The 17,283-nt window shown below is 37.2% G+C and overlaps 1 protein-coding gene across 9 annotated transcripts in view; it reads right to left on the bottom strand.

Annotated features, from left to right (window-relative positions):
- Window positions 1-6,032: 6,032 nt before the first annotated feature.
- Window positions 6,033-17,283, bottom strand: part of LOC124140405 (RNA-binding motif, single-stranded-interacting protein 3-like) — a 321,419-nt gene continuing 310,168 nt past the window's right edge. For 6 of the 9 annotated variants that reach the window (XM_046507935.2, XM_046507939.2, XM_048381318.1 and 3 more), the window contains 4 exons: window positions 16,941-17,112; window positions 8,181-8,261; window positions 7,881-7,950; window positions 6,033-6,971 (listed from right to left, as the gene is read on the bottom strand). In XM_046507935.2, coding sequence (XP_046363891.1) covers window positions 7,882-7,950; window positions 8,181-8,261; window positions 16,941-17,112 — 322 coding nt within the window. In that variant the 3' untranslated portion in view covers window positions 6,033-6,971; window position 7,881. Of the gene's footprint in view, window positions 6,972-7,872; window positions 7,951-8,180; window positions 8,262-16,940; window positions 17,113-17,283 lie in introns of all 9 variants that reach the window. The other 3 variants (XM_046507936.2, XM_046507937.2, XM_046507938.2) reach the window with 3 other exon arrangements.

Raw genomic sequence — 17,283 nt, 5'->3', positions numbered from 1 at the left:
AGCGGCGTAAAACCTACTACTCACTTGTACTCTGTAAAATAGAAGAACACAAAGGCCAGGCATGATCCGATCTTTTTATTTCATTTAGGCATCATAAGCCTACCAGGAACACCTAGCAATGGGCCAGTTATCATCAACATGTTAATCTACCAACATGGTCCGTCAACTTGTAAACAACAAATCATCCAAAATAATTTGGTTAAATATGGACCAGCGATTAAAGTACAAAACCTAGGCAGCTACTTCTTGCAAAAATAACCTTTGCACCAGAACACTGTCTCATTAGATGTTACGGAGGACCTGCTCCTGGCTGTGGAGGATGCTGTTGGTCAGTGTTTGGTCAATCCATTGGACAAACATCGAGTTGTCTTCAACCTTCAACCTTCACACAATGCGCAACAACTTCAGACACCTTGCAAGGTCCACTCTTCAAGTAGCAGCACACATTCCCTAACAACCTAGGCAATATATATAACGGGATGACCTAGGTTATATATACTCAGATGACCTAGGTTATATTAACCAGGATCACATTGGTTATATGTACCCAGATCACCGAATTTATATATACTGGATGAGCTAGGTTATATATGCCTGGATGACCTAGGTCATATATACCCAGATGACCTAGGTTATATATACCAGGAAGGCCTAGGTTATATATACCCAGATGACCTAGGTTATATTTACCAGGAAGGCCTAGGTTAAAAATGACCTGATGACCTAGGTTATGGACACCTAATGATTCTGTGCTGCTCTTGCCTCTGCAGCAAGAAAATAATTCTGAGCTGCGGTTTATCCCTGATGCATCTCTGCATCCCTGTGCAAGCTGATCGTCATCTCTGAAGCAACAAGTTCTGTTCTGCTCTGTTTCTGAAGTGACAAGGTATTCTGTGCTGCTTCTTGTTTCCATAGCAACAAGGTAGTTTAATGCTGCTTCCTGTTTCTATAGCAACAATGTAATTCTATCCTGCTGAAAGTTCAGGTCTTCAATCCCACCCTAGGATATGATATAGTGATGTGGTGTTGTAACAAGTGCACTGATGGAATATAGGAAACAGTCTGTACACTTAACTAGATATGTGCTAACTGTGGACATTTCAGTGTTCTTAACTTGACCAAGTATGTATGCTCGTAATCTGTAATGCTATTTCCTGGAAGTTTCTTTCAATGGTAGAAACTGGATACCCGTAAAATATACTCTTGCCTTTGAATGTTACAAAGCATGTAAGACCAGACATACATGATCAACTTTCTAACTCTGAAATGTGAAACAAATACCCACAGAACAGGCTACAAAATTCCATCTGTTCTCTCACGAAGAACGTACCCGGTGATACGTTATTTGCTGCACCTGCTGCCAAGACAAGGCACACCAGCGAACAATTAAACTCGTGAGTTCATCAAAACATATCTACTTTCAATGAAATCCTCATGCTTTTGAAATTGGGAAATGAAAATGTCAACAGACTCGGAAATGTTTACATGCATTTTCTGAATCGTGGTTTGAACTGAAAAAATGCTAATGAAGTCAATCCTTCCTGTTTGTGGGTAGATGTCAAGCACACAGTTAAACAATGTTGAGAATCAATATGACAATATCCATGGTTAATGGCTACAGTAACTGTTCTATGCAGACAAATGTCCACAGCAAAGATTGGTAACCAAAAATAAGCTTTGCATAATGAACCTTGTCACATAGATCACACTGGTATTTATTAAATTTGCACTTGGTTTTGCATAATCATAACTAACAAATTTTAACTACTAGAAATGAAGGCACAAGATAATTGGACAGATTGAAAACTGAAAAATAGGATGTTTGGGGCCAAATGCCATGTATAGGTGTTGACCATTTGTAAGTCTGTAAATGTTTATAATCATGAATGACCCACACAACAGCAAACAGGCAGGTAACTGTATGGCATAACATCTCGGAACTACAGTCTTCAAATACATTGTCATTTCACCAGTATGTAACAACCCCTGGCTGAACAGAGTGTAGCATGTCTGAGTTATTGTTTCATAACTCATGAGTGAACAAAGTGTAACATATCTTGAGTTATAGCTTCATAACTCCTGGTTGAACAGTTTAACAGCTCTTGAGTTATTGTTTCATAACTCATGGCTTAACAGTGTTTTTAAGAGCTATTGCTTTATAACTCCTGGCTGTAGCTTCATAACGCCTGGCTGAACAGGATGTAACATCTCGAGTTATTGTTTCATAACTCATGGCTTAACGGTGTGTAACATTTGAGAGTTATTGCTTCTAACTCACAGCTGAACATTGTTTAACATTTTGATGACATTGCTTCATAATTCATGTAAGAATTCAGTTATTGCCTCATAACTCATGATTCAACGGATTATGAAAACTGTGCTTGGGTCATATTGCATGATTCAACATGTGATACGATCTCGTGCTGTAACATAGTTTCTGTATGAGAAAAGACAATGTGTTTGAAGGACAAGCATCTAACAAACAGTAATGACAGTAGTAATGTACACCTGTGAAAACATCTCGACTAATCTCAGAATGATACCCAAATCTCAGCCAATGCTCCACAATCCTCACAGATCAGACCCACTGCAACTGCAGGCATTACCAGATGTGTTTACTTTCAAATTTATATTTTTAAAATGTAGACATTCAAAACAATTAAAATTTAATAGAATTCAAACAAATTTCTTTCAAGAATGATAATTTGCCATGATGATAAGATGACTTTTAATAGTAACGGAAGCAGATGACTATACTTCACAGGTGACTAAACCCTGATTTAGATACTTTTCTCTAAAGTTGACTTCTTAACAATGTATACGTAAGTCTGTGGACACCTTGTACCCAGAACACCTGGTGTTAACAGGGTCACAGTTCTATCAAAGAGTTGAGCACCCTGCATCAATGAGTTGTGACTGAAAATCAGATACTGATCGTGTGTTTGCGAGAAGGGGTTCACTCTGAGATTACTCCATGACGTGTAGAGTGTGTTCAGGACACATGCCTACGTCTACCGTCACGTCACAATGAGGTAATCCAACATGAGCACTGTGCTGCTTCATTGGTCCGTCAACATCTGTACAAGTAAACACCAAGAAAAAAGAGCTTGTCGAAAGAGTAGCCAAACTCTTTACGTTGGATAAACTAATCTCTGTATTATCTGGATGTCCAAAATCAGAGGCTAACACTTTGATATCAAGTTGTGAATGACCTCTGTGCTTCTTATCCTTAGTAAAGTTTGTATCAATTCATTCACAAGGATGAGAACGAGGCCTTTGCTGATTTTCGACCAATTTGTACACCATCTTTGTACATCGATCTGATCATTTTGATGGTAATATCATTCAAACTTGAGATCCTTTATCACTACTGCTAATACAGGGACAGTCAAAGAATATTGTTAATAAAAAAACACTTTTATTGACTTTGAAATTCTTATCCATAAAAGTAGATTCTTGTCACAGGTTGACGTCATTCGTTTGATATTGGGAGGGATGGCTTGTAGCTTTGATGGCTGACTACCCAGTATAAAACATTTCTGATCATTAACGTTTGATTTCTGATCATTAACGTTTGATTTCTGATCATTTATGTTTGATTTAAGGTTGAACTGTCGTATAATCTTCTACTTTTTGACTGTAACATTTTTAGCAATAAATGACTGATTACTTTTGATATTTCGTCAAACCATTACACTAATGTCAGCCTAGGAGATCAAGGGTTAGTCAAGTATGATGTTTCATGGACAAGAACCTCTTTCAAGATGACATACATAGAAATATACAATACGCATCCAAAAATAGTTTGATCTTATCATTAACGATATATCCGACGTTAACCTTACACATGTTCCCTTGTTGAAACAAAGTGTACAGAAAGATGAATCCTATTGACTTATCCACGAGAAGTCGCGGGAGTTTATTATGCAAGGACAAGGTGATAGCCTATCATACGGATCGCTACTACAAAAAGTGTCTATCTGCATCGGCGGACGCATGACGCATCCTTTTCATCCTGTTTGTTCTTTCCTAGACAACAGATGTTACAGAGAATGAGGTGTCTTCAAAAATATGTACACAGAATATGTGGGGTCTCTACAGTTGGGGATTAAAACTGGCCGTTGTAACAAAAAAATAATAAAATTCATAACAAATTTCAACTAATTACATCCTGTAGTGACTTGGCCCTGGCATGATCCAAATATGACTTGAGTGTTAATGATAGGAGCTAGGAAATGTTAAGCAATATCACAGATGTTTTGAATAAATTACAGGAGATACATAATTCTTGATGGAAAAACGAATATCACTGATAAAATAGTCTTAAATAAATTTCAAACCCCCTACCATTAATACAAAAATGAATTTGTCTGTACAATTTTCATTATGAACATTGAACATGGATGCCTAAGGCTTTATGCAACTGGTTTGGTGTCAATTCATTCTGGAACCATTGTGTTCCTGCTAATATGATTCAAAGAAACAATCCCATTTTCTGCAACTGAAACTGGTTCTTTAAACTAGATCCGGATTGGCTTTTCAGTGGTGTAATCTAATGAGCTACAGAAATAGGTCATTAATTTTTACTGGTCAAACAAGGAAAAGAAAGATAAAAATCTGTATATATCGAAAACGGATGTAAAATAAGTCTGTAGAAATTTGACCACTAAAAACTAATCCTTTGTCCCACATGAGGAAGACCACGAACATCATCAATGACAGGTAAAACACGATTCTGTACAAAACTACCATGAACAGGTGAAAAGCCTTCAGTTAACACCACCAAGATAACATTAAAATCTAAAAACGACATTCCAAAAACTGTCATTAGTTTCTGTTTGTCTCCTAAAAGTCTAAAACACAGACACATGGATTCAGGTCAACAAACACCACATTGACGTTCTCACGCTAACAACCACCAAATAACAGATCACCATAGAAACGCATGAAACTACGTCTGTACATCATCAATGACATGGCGTCAGAAAACCTGATGCCCAAAATTCAAAAACAAAAGTAAAAAAGCATCACTAAATCTACATACAACATCAGCTTTTACCACAGGACCCAGGGATATAAACGGCAGATCTTGTTTCCATGGAAGCACAGTTTAGCACTTCATGAAAGTATACTGAACTAAAAAGTTAGGGATCATTAAAAAAATTATGTTTGGGGATAATGTTTTCGTGAAGAATTAGCACACAATTTCATAAAATTATCCCCACATTTTCACGATCCCTAACTGTTTTTGTTTAGCATATATGTGATACAGGAGCGGGATACCTGAGGTGTTTTAATTTCATCACAACAGTAGTGGATGCTGTTATCAATATTGTTCATGTATTGCTAGCCTTGTACTAAGGGCTGAGACGAGTTCAAATTTACTACCCAGGTACCCACCCCACTATTACCCGACCCTACTCGGGCACCTGCTGATGGTCTCAAGAGATAGGTACAAATGTCCGATTGGGAATAGTTTGACCATAGCCCTGGCAAAATGTATTTAGAAACTCAAATAAAACGATCTGGTTATGCATACACTGAAGTTGACTGAAGTTTTATCTCTATTCAAAGAAATAAAGTCGGAAAGAATGCGTGTGTAGCGGCCATAAAATTTCCGAGTCCCGTGATGGGATTCGAACCACGGACCTTCTGATCAGAGGTCGGACGCCTTGTCCACATGACCAAAGAGGTTAACCCCGTCAGCAAGCTGACAAGGTAAGGATGTCATCTGTGGGATGACCCCATGCCCTGCTACATACTACCCCGTCAACAGAAGGAACGTCCCGGGCCGCATAGTAGGGTACTGAGGCTTATTTTGCTCAAATTTAATATGAACGTGCTCAGCCCCACGTTGGGCGCCAATGTAGCGGCCATAAAATTTCCGAGTCCCGTGATGGGATTCGAACCACGGACCTTCTGATCAGAGGTCGGACGCCTTGTCCACATGACCAAAGAGGTTAACCCCGTCAGCAAGCTGACAAGGTAAGGATGTCATCTGTGGGATGACTCCACGCCCTGCTACACGTGCATAGTCAGAAAGAAATGCGAACATTAGTCACTTATTGCCAAACCGTGGAAGTTCTAGATAATTTTTGTTATTAAACAATATATCACGTGACTAACCATGGGTCCTACTCAGGAACCACCTGACCCAAGTACCCGAGCTACCCGTCCCAGCCCTACCTTGTACTTGGTGATGAAAAAATTGTAATATTCTCTGGTTCTACATTACAGAGACTATGTACAAACCGCCATTTACATCCCTGGTGTGTCGCGAGGAAGCCATCAAAATCTAACATCTAACATGAAAATATACAACTGGAAAAATTCATGTTGATTCTAGCTCAATAATCATGAATAACAGTGAATAAAGTCACCATTCTGACTGTGCACTGGCCTCTGCATTCACAGACCGACATACAAAATAGAAAGTGCACCTCCTAGTGTATAGGTGTAAAAATATCCCTCAAATTTGGCAAAATAAACAACGATAAACAGTAAAGTTCATTTGACTACAATCCCCCTTCATGAAAAGTCTACAATTAGCCAAATAGTCAGAAGTATAATCTCAGTCCTCAAAAGAAACGTACACATAAATCAAAGATACTTTATGAAAAGATCAACATTTGTATTCTACATGGCAAAAAACATACGAAAAATCTATACATTAAAACTTGAACTAGAATCAGGACTTAAAACATATCTTTTTACAAGTCAAAAGTTCATTTGGTCACAGTTATGATGAAACTTGCTCTCAACAAAAAGAAAAATCAAAAATATTCTGGCATAAAACCTCTCACTCCCGCAGTCAAAAAATGGGAATTTGCAAAATGGTAAAAAATAGTCCGTGTCAGTAGTCCATCATGGCAATGGAGAAGTCACACATCCCTGTCACAACATGGCTGCCAGTTGCCATTAGAAACGTCTGTGGAACGCACTTACACACATGTGCTGTTAGCACAACAGACCTGAAAAGTAAAAGAAATCTCATTGAAAATTGTAAAATAGTCCAAGAGGTTTAAGGTAAGTGAGCAATTTATGGTTCACGGTCTATTTCAGGAAGATAATCATGGGTAGAGAATAACCAACTAGAATGAAATGCCCAATGGTTTGGCGGTGGTACCTCTGTAATCTACACCCTACTGCTGACTCTGAACTCGAGGGGGCAGGGGTGGCCCAGTCGTCGCAATTCTCTGTGCAGAGTTGCATCCCTTGGGCACGCCAGAAACCTATGATTGTGGGTTCGAATACCAGTTCGCCCCGATTATGTTTCTAGGTTTGTCAGATCCATACCCGTGCTTGTAGGTTTCACCGAAGTGGTAAACGTCTGAGACCTGCATCACTTCAGGCTTTCCTCCTACACTAAGCTGACACGCCAAGATATAACTGGAATACAGCGTTGTTAAACTCAACTCATTCACTCACTCTGAATCTGAATTGTTTTTACCAGATCCTGTCAAAGGGACACAACTCTATCTAAAACTTGAAGCAAGTGTTACTTTCATATCAACATATCAAACTATTTAATGTCACAATACCTGGAAATTGACAATCACACCTTGTCCCAATACAAAATGCCTGATATTTTCTTCTATTGTCACTTTCAAAAGGTAGAGAGGCTAGAATGGACCAGCTGCAGAGACATCCAAACAGAGTTGTGTCCCTTATATGTGAGCAAGGCTCATCTCATTATGGGTTCAAATCCCAGATCCGCCTTATTATAATGTTCACTTGTTACCCGTGATTGTGGATTTCACCCATTTGGTAAACGTCTAAGACCTGCATCACTTTGGGCTTTCCTCCCACATTTAACGAATACTCCGGCACACAACAGAACTATTGTTGAAAGCAGCATCAACCACAACTCACTCACTCACTCTATTTGGCAGCGGCAGCAGCATAGGCTTGAAAGTGATGCTGGGCAGTTTCTTCATTCGAATTATGATCCTGGAACAAACCAATGATGATTATGGTACCGCCAAGTGAATTTCATAACTTTTATACAGAAAATACAAGCCAGGTTTCTTTACATATTCTAGACTTGACAATGTCTGGATTGATCATATTCTTTACATATTCTGGACTTGACACAGTCAGTATTGATCAGGTTCTTTACATATTCTTGACATTACAGCTATAGCATTGTTCAGGGTACATATTGTGGACCAATCACTGACCTCCATGGGGAGTGTTGTCAACATGGCCCCTGTCTGAGACCCCTGTTGGTAAGCCAACTGGGCATAGGGGCTGGCGACATACTGAAATAACAAACAGATCCATCATTAACACTCTGCAATAGTTCAACAAAAAACATACTGCTCATATTATTCATAATAGACTCACTTCATAATTGTCTTCATCAAAATTTACATATTTATGCTTGAAATCATTAAACTACTTACTGATTTAAACTACTAGACTAAGAGTGTTAAACAGACTATGCTTGCTTTCTAGCAATTAATATTAATTCTGCTCTGCTACCTAAAACTCTACTATTAAGTAGTTGTATTAATTCAAAGGGCTTATGATGAAAACATTTGACCATTATTCAACAGTCCATGATTTATAGACAGATGCAAGTGAATCTTACTGAAATATACGTACAATTATGGCACAAATATATGTACATTGGACATGGTAAAAGGGTGAATATTTGGATACATGATATGGTTATATGTAAAGATAAAACAAATATGGTTACAAAGCAAAGTCAAAGGGTAGATAACTCTCACCAAGATGAATCCCCATCCCTTTAACAAAGATTATCAAGGAAAGCACCACAATGCACTACCATTAAATGTTAACACTACAAATAGCAAACTCTCTGAGCATATTATCTCTATTGTTAATAAGACTGATTATAAGTATTTTCTTTCAGTTGAAACATTCATTTGGTACATTACATATATGTTTACATTAAATACACAAACTTCGCATAAGCAGTTGGAAGTTATCTCCCCTGCATCAAAAAAGCAGGAGTTAACTCCCCTCTGCAAAAAGCAGCTGGAGTTACCTCCTCCTGCAGTAAGCAAGCGGGAGTTATCCCCCCTTCACCAGTTTCACATCTAAGCATAATATGTTTGTATATATATAAATAGAGGGTACAAGATGCAATCTACAAAAAATACAGAACCAAAGCTGGAGCAAACAAAAGATACATATGGTACAGATATGTTAGTATAAGCACTGAACAGATAATAACATGCAGACTAAATCAAGATATATGTATGTATCATGCACAGATATATATGAGGGTGGTTATATATGGTGCTGCTTGCCCACTGCTGTCTGAAGTCTGGCGGTCTGCACTGGTCATGACGCTTGTGATGTCTTGACTCCGACTAGGATGGAATTTGCTTCTTTCGAAATCCTCTCATGATTACATCAACAGTGGCTTCATATTCAATTTCGCCTTCATCATTTAGAAGAGGCTATGTCATCCATACACATTCATTTTGATTGTTGTTTGGTAAAGTACCTAGCTGCCCTAGTCAGTATGCATTACAGTCCAGAATAACATTACATCATGAAAGTGAATGTTTGAACATTGCAAGGGAGCAACCATTTACTATTCAGGGTGAAGGTGCCAGGATTTTTTCCCAAAAAATAATCTGGTTTACTTAATTTTAGTGAAAAAAATAATCTGCCTTCGCCTGTGACCTCACCATCCTGAATAGAAGACAATATTAAAGTGTGTTCAATTTGAAAAAAAACAACTTAATACTTGTTTATGTAAGAAAAGACAATTGAGCTCTTGAACATTAAAAAAAGAAAATTGCTAATTTCAAACCAAAATCAAATGGCTGGTCCCTAATGTAACATTACTCATGCAAGCATATGTTCATGTCAAATGACAGCTGGTATGTATTTTCAGGAATACAATTTAACACGCATCTGCTAATGCTGCCTAATGTTTGGGTTTCATGGGACCTTGAGGAATCTAATATCATTTTTGTTTATTCTTGAATGTCATCACAATTCAGGTTAAATGACTTTCCAGGTAAAATTCTCTGCCAATTATAAAGCAGCCTTGACTCTTCCCTATGACTAGTGTTAACTGAAGGATGTCACATCCCGGTGATCTTAATGCTAATACAATCATAGGTCCCACTATTTTAACACTGACCAACAACTATCATGTCTCTAATATATATCTGTGAGACAGGGCGCTGATCATGTTAACATTGTCACCAACACCTGGTGTCGTCATTTCAAGATTACAAGTTTCAAGTTGTTTTAATGATCTTGGCACTTTCACTAATGTTACTAAAAGGGCCCCTTGCACAGTGATCTTAGCATTAAGACAGTGGTAGTTCCCAGGCTTAAAAACATTGACAGTTTGGTTTGTGGAATGAGCCCTGGTGTTACGAACACCTGGTGTCGTCATTTCAAGATTACAATGTTCCAAGTAGTTTTCTGTCACTTTCATTCTGTCTGAGATGGGATTACTGCAGTCTAAACTATGAAGTTTGAATTTGACTTGGATGAAGCCTTAACGTGTCTGAATCAAGTCTCAAAACTACATCTCAAGTTCTAAAATAACATGGTTGGTGTTTGTTGAGTTTGTTTATTTGTTATTTTGCAATATCAAAACCAACTTAACAAATGTATAAAGATGATGCGTGTCTGCAGAACCCCCCAAATGTATTTCTCACAAAGATGGAGGATAGTGAACAAGGCTAGTTGTGCTGGATCAGGTCCATTGGTGTTAGGAAAAAACAAACACAGAGTATTTTCTAGCTCATTTATTCTCTGCCCATATAAGGAGATTCACAAATGGACTCTCCGTCATGGACATCAGAACACTACAAACATAATGATTGAAGAAAACATAGACTCTCTCTCTCTCATACACACAAACAACACTGGAACCTTATAACAGTCATGGGGAAAACGGTACATTAGTAGCAATCACACATGTTAACACAGGAAGTGCCCTGGCAGCCATATTGGGTCATGAAAAAATCATTAAAATAAAAAAGAGAGTAAATATCTGTTCCCAGTACCAAGGTTATATAGACTAATCAGCTACATATATTTTTCTTCTTTTTTTTCAAATTATTTTTTTCATCCCACAAATTGGTCAGCTAATTCTATATGCTCTTGATTATATGCCCCAACCACCGTCAAGCAAATTGAAACACTACTTGTCAAACTTGAGAAACAAATATAAAACTACAAAGTGACAATGGTTAATGAGGAAGTGGAGGAACTGTTGGAATGTATGCCTCTACCCTATACCTCTCCTTGCCCATTCTTCAACCTTCCTACATTCTTAAAGGAGGACTCCCATCTTGGATCATAGCTGGGTAACAAGGCCCGTATCAACTGGGTCTAACTACTTTGTCATGGTGGTTCTGAATATGCTATTTCACTTAGCTTCTAAATATCAAGAATCCCTTTAAGGAGACACCTTAAAAACACACTTAATGGTATTTTTTATTAAAATCTAAAACAAAATGTTTTATTTGAAATGTTTTAGTATATAACGAAAATGTTTTATTTGAAAGCAGCTCTTGTGCACAATAAACATTTCCAGTGATATATCCAGTAAGGAGCTACACATATGTCCCCTTCAGAAAGCCTTTAACAGTATCTGAATGCGAAAAGAGACACATAGGCAACATCAAAGAGTAGCTGGTCCCGTGTAAATCTTTGGATAATCGGATTAATATGGCAAGTCAAACCAAGTAATATGTGGGGTTGGGAAGATATCATAGTGTTTTTTCAAACTTCTAGCATACACATCAAAGCCTGATAAAGTGAGATATATTGTAGTATTTGATTCTGTTTAAATCTGTAAGTACATTCATGGATGGGGTTTGGTAAAATAGCATGACTATGCCCTATACCTAAAATACTGTTTCATTTGTTATGCTCATAATGTATTGTTTCCCTGGATGAAAGTGTGATATGCTGATCAGGTTCTATTCCACAGATCGTGATAAATTAACATCAGAAACTGGTTTTATCAATGTGATCTATCCAAAGATGAATGGGAGGTAACTCTCACTTTAAGACATAATTCCGTCCAGAGTAGTGTCCCCTGTACATGCAAAACATAATGACATGATAGCTATTTACATATGCAAATTATATTGGTAAAATAAGTGAATCTCACGGTAAAAAACATCAAAAATGCTTGCTCAGCACAAATAACCTGATATTGTTATAACTACTTGTGTAAAAACTGTAAAACTCCACAGAAATAAACAGAAAGTCAACATTAAAATAGTTGAAAAATATCAAATTCTAAAAAATGACAAAATATTATGTTTGAATTCTGAATTCATCTCAGGCGTAGTGCTGTTCACGTACGCAGTAAAAGAATTATTGCTATAGATTTATGCAAAACAATAATTATACTAAATACATAATTTTATATTTGATAACATTGTACACAATTTTCTTATCACAAGATTCATATATAACATTTTCAAAACAACTGATTATTCAATAAACTGGTTTACAACTAGCTTCCTTCTCATGCTACACACTGATTTCTCTGAGATTCAAATACTGGTCCATTGAAAACAGGTTGAACTTACTTCAACAAAAACATGTTCATCTAACAATCTGGTTTCCTTAAGAATGCTTGTTTCTCAAATGAAAACTTGCTCCTCACTTCACCAAACACACTTCATCTAACAATCTGTTTTCAAGTGAATACTCTCAACTCAAAATCACCATGCATCACTATGCAATTTTGTTGAGTTAAGATTGGTTTTTGGTTGGTTTGTTGTTTTATGCCGCACTCAGCAATATTCCAGCTATATGACGGCGGTCTGTAAATAATCGAGTCTGGACCAGACAATCAATTGATTGATATCATGAGCATCGATCCACGCAATTGGGATCGATGACATGCATATACCAAGTCATCGAGCCTGACCACCCGATCCCGTTAGTCGCCTTTTACGACAAGCATATTCTACCCCTGTTGAGTTAAGAAACCATTTGCTTCTACAGTCCTCATCCGTACTAAGTTCCCTTTTCTGCAGTGTCTGGATAATAAGGAAACGCTGTAAACCAGTGTAGGAACAATCTTCAGAGGTATAACCATACAGGCATGATCCATTCAATCAAAGCACTTCACCCTAGTATAACAGATCTGTAGAAATAGTTCTCCAAAATAAAATCTTATTTTTTCTCACGTGACTAGAAATTGGCCAAATACATGCTACCTGAAAGAGTACATATGGCTAAGAAGGGGAATATACTAAAAATGATTATGAATATTTGATCATTCGTTTCCAATGCATTAATATCAAATGTAGATGTCAAAAAAAGCAAAATGGTTGTGATTGACTGACATCTTGAAAACATGCGTATGAAATGCCTGGATTCAAGGTTCTCTCATGGTAGTGCAGGTAACAACACATGTATAGTGACGTGTAATCATAGATAGATTAACCTCATGGATTTTCTTGTCGGAAACTGTAATGCTGCATATTCAATGCTGAAATAATTTAATTTATAGACTTTCAAGACCATTGCAATTTCAGTCTGCATGGTTGGATGGCAATATAGCCTTGTCTAATTTTAAGAAAATCTAGAAATTAATTCATTTGAAGCTTGTGAGGTTGTAAATACAAATTTGGTTAAATAGCACCATGATGTAGTATAGAGTTTACACTTGCTTCCCATGAGTCTACAGTCCTGCTGGGTAATGCGAGAGGAAGGACACTACCAGGTCTGATGGTGATTCTGATCTTTCTCCTCACAAATCTTTCATTATGCAAAATATTAAAGGGGAAAATTGAAATGGCACCCAAAGTCACTATACTTAAAGGCATCTGTTTCGGTGAAATTTTAAGTGGGATGCTTTCCAAATTTACTCTTTTTGTTACAAGATGTGAACACAAACAATCAGGACTATGATATATACTGCTGGAAAAAAATAAGGGACACAATAAAATCCATGAGTGTGATATGGATCATAATGGATCTGGGATTCAAACCCATAACCAGCAGATCCTGGCATGCTAAGGACCACAACTCTGCATGGAGAATTGCTCACTTTAGAATAAACAGGATACTTTCAAAATACGTGTTTCATTTCACCCAAAGAAGGAAAATATATCCAAGATCATGTCATTTCGAAGAAACATCTTAATCCTTCCCTCCTTCCTTCTGTTCCCTTATTTCTTTCCTTCAGTATATTATCAATTCTCCTTTTATTCATTCTGTCATTCCCTTATACAGAAGTACTCTACATAATTCTACCCTGATAAGTGTTTTAACACTCAATTACAGGTATGAATGAGTTTTGATTTTCACTATGACATTTGATCATTTTTCAGATGTGTTGCTTTAGTTCTACCACTGCCATGGCAGGAACTGAGGTACAGCATGTTACACACAGTATAGTATGGACAACACTGGCTTATAACTGTCTTGATAATTATAGTACTTTAAACAGTATAGAAACAGCACCATGTCTTATGACAACATAGGATATACACTTTGAAAAAATAAAAACAATGCTATGGGATTTTTTGTACAAGTTATTATATATGGTTCCTTATTCAAAATAGATCTTTCTGTACATAGTGTATAGCGGAAAATCATTCCAGTATATCACTTCAGTTGGAGGCAATTTCTGTTGGCAACGGAAACTGAATCATAGCAACCATTTACAAATTAGTTATCTAAGACGTTTTTCAAAATCTAATAATCATCGTACTTCACATTAAAGAAGTCCTAATAAGTCATTTCAATAGATGACATTTTTTAATGAGAAAATCAGTTGCACGGGACATGAAGTAATAAACTGAAATGAACTTCTGATTTACTTAATTTCTTAGATATGTTCTATATTTCAATAAATATACATTTGTAAACAGCCTTCTTACTATCTACATAAAACTAATATTTTTATAGTTTCAAAACTTAAAATTCAAAAGTCATAAACAAAATAATAACCCATAAATAGAATTGTAAGTTATTACTTAATTTCAAATAAATAGAATAAATATTAAAATATCTGTTCTCAACTTGATAATCAGTGCCAATCACCAAAATGTAGCTTTGTCGTAGTGATTGAATACAACAGATCATGTGTGATGATGCTTGTCGACACTAACATGTCACATCATTGGGAAAAAAATCTGATATGATTCACTAAAATGATTGAATAGAAATCAAAATATCTATGAAGATTGATTGATGTGGTTACCATGGTTACTGTAGCTTGTGTTATGTACAAACTAAAGGGAACTGCGACCTTCAATCGTACAAGGTCAGTCTTTGGTTGTAGTGATCATAATGATGAAAGATGTCAAGAGGTGAAATAAAACAACATGACCATTCATTAGTACATTTCTCTGGCAAGGTGGGGACCATATCAAAATCGGTTCACTCTTTATTGAATATGCCCGCAAGGCACAGGGCAATCGTCAATATATTACAACTTTAGCTTTCAAGCATTAAAAACTGCTGCCAGTTTCATGTTCAAATTAGATATAAAAAATTCACTGAGTGTCAGATTTTCAGATGGTCCATTTCGATTTGAATCTACAAAGACAATGAAAACACAAAATAGTCAGCTATGCTAATTCCTTTCGACAAGGTTACAAAACACACAAACAATATGCAAAAAATCAGACACCAAATCTGTATATACAACAATGAAAAACATTATAACTAGAGCCATTTCTTCTACAAAACATCATGCTAAAATACTAAAAAAAAGTTGCAATGACTACTCATTAAGAACAAAGAAGATCTTCTCAGAGGTCTCTTCTGATATTCCGCTCTACTACGACAGAAACAATCTAAGATAACAAAGACAAGCAGAGGTAAAGTATTTACACGAAGTCTGTCATTTCTGTCAGTAAGAATGATGGGTGTTCATGCTAGGCTACAGCCAACTACGTCTGGAGGACAACCAGAGGCCGAACTGGTCGTGTTAGCGTGGAAGAAGATCGGCTAGAGCCAACTACGTTTGGAGGACAACCAGACGCCGAATTGGTCGTGTTAGCGTGGAAGAAGATCAACCCAAGAATCAAATGACCGTGCATTGAAGAAGTTGATCTAGGGTCTGGCCAACTACAGTAAGATTTTAACAATTCACACAGTGTCAAGAAGAAACGATCTCTACGAAGAGAAACGGGATTAATTTAGACTTTCAAGGGGGACTTGCCTACTATCTAGAAGAATGCACATTGGTAAGAGCAAGATTTTTGTCAATGATGTTAATCTTAGAGGATTGCTCTGGAAGCCAATTGGTTAGACACAAGAAACTTACAACGCGCTATGTTGGCCTACCGGGGTATTGGAAATGTGGAGATGACCCATCAAATTGGTCATGCCAGCCACGGCCGCAGAGGGATCAAAACTCGAGCACTGTGGATTTAAGTTGCTAGCCGTGGGGGCGTTCATCTGAGAAGAAACATCCTCTGTATGGAATCATGAACTCAAGTGATGTTAAACACCTCGTGCTGAAAAAACACCTCACCACAGATATCTTAAAAAGTCTAAAACATGAGACGTTACTTGTGAAGGAGTCGGTGCAAACATGGATAAATCCTGACTTGCAGTGATAGCGAAACAAAACCTAGATGTATTCAGGGTGAATTATTCAGCATGATCTTAAAACTATGAACCCATATTTCACATCTAGACACTGCAAACAGATGACAATATGCAGAACAGAAGATTTTGTTGGCAACATATAATCAACTGTAAAAGAAACCGACACATCAATCACATTTGAACAACTGTATCATTAATCAAAAATAACAAAAAACATCAATAAAGGAATTATAACAGAAGAAAAATACATATATACAAGAACATCTGAGATGGCAAAAACCTGACCAATGGCCAAATCACACAGCACGGTGTGTCAGAGTGATCTCCCTTGAAGGTCTTCGTCTTGGTGAGTTATCTCCCCTTTGCTAGCATAGCATTCAACTTGAAAAATCAAAACTTACATGAGGCAACTGCGGTTGCATGATATACTGTGGATGCATTCCCCAAGTGGCGGGATTGGACGACACCTGATAGGTAGTCACTGGGGTCGTTGCCACCGATGTGTAGTTACGGGGCACGAGTCCGGTAGGCAGCAGCGCCGCTGGTGTGGCTACACTGTAAGGCATATATTGACTGTACATCTATAAGTATGCTCCTTAATTGTGTCGACACAACTCTACTGAAGTTGTACCTGATTTTCAGTTTGAATTTTTGTGTGTTCCTGATGTTATTTTGGGGGCTTTGGTGGTTAAATGTAGCTTTAACATTAGTCGTCTTGTTATTGTCATAATGTTGCTTATTTAA

The sequence above is a fragment of the Haliotis rufescens genome, unplaced genomic scaffold (genome assembly GCF_023055435.1).
Source record: "Haliotis rufescens isolate VD_foot unplaced genomic scaffold, xgHalRufe1.0.p SCAF_37, whole genome shotgun sequence".
NCBI lineage: Eukaryota > Metazoa > Mollusca > Gastropoda > Lepetellida > Haliotidae > Haliotis > Haliotis rufescens.
The sequence above is the reverse complement of the archived record's forward strand: the minus strand, read 5'-3'. Positions and strand labels throughout refer to the sequence as shown.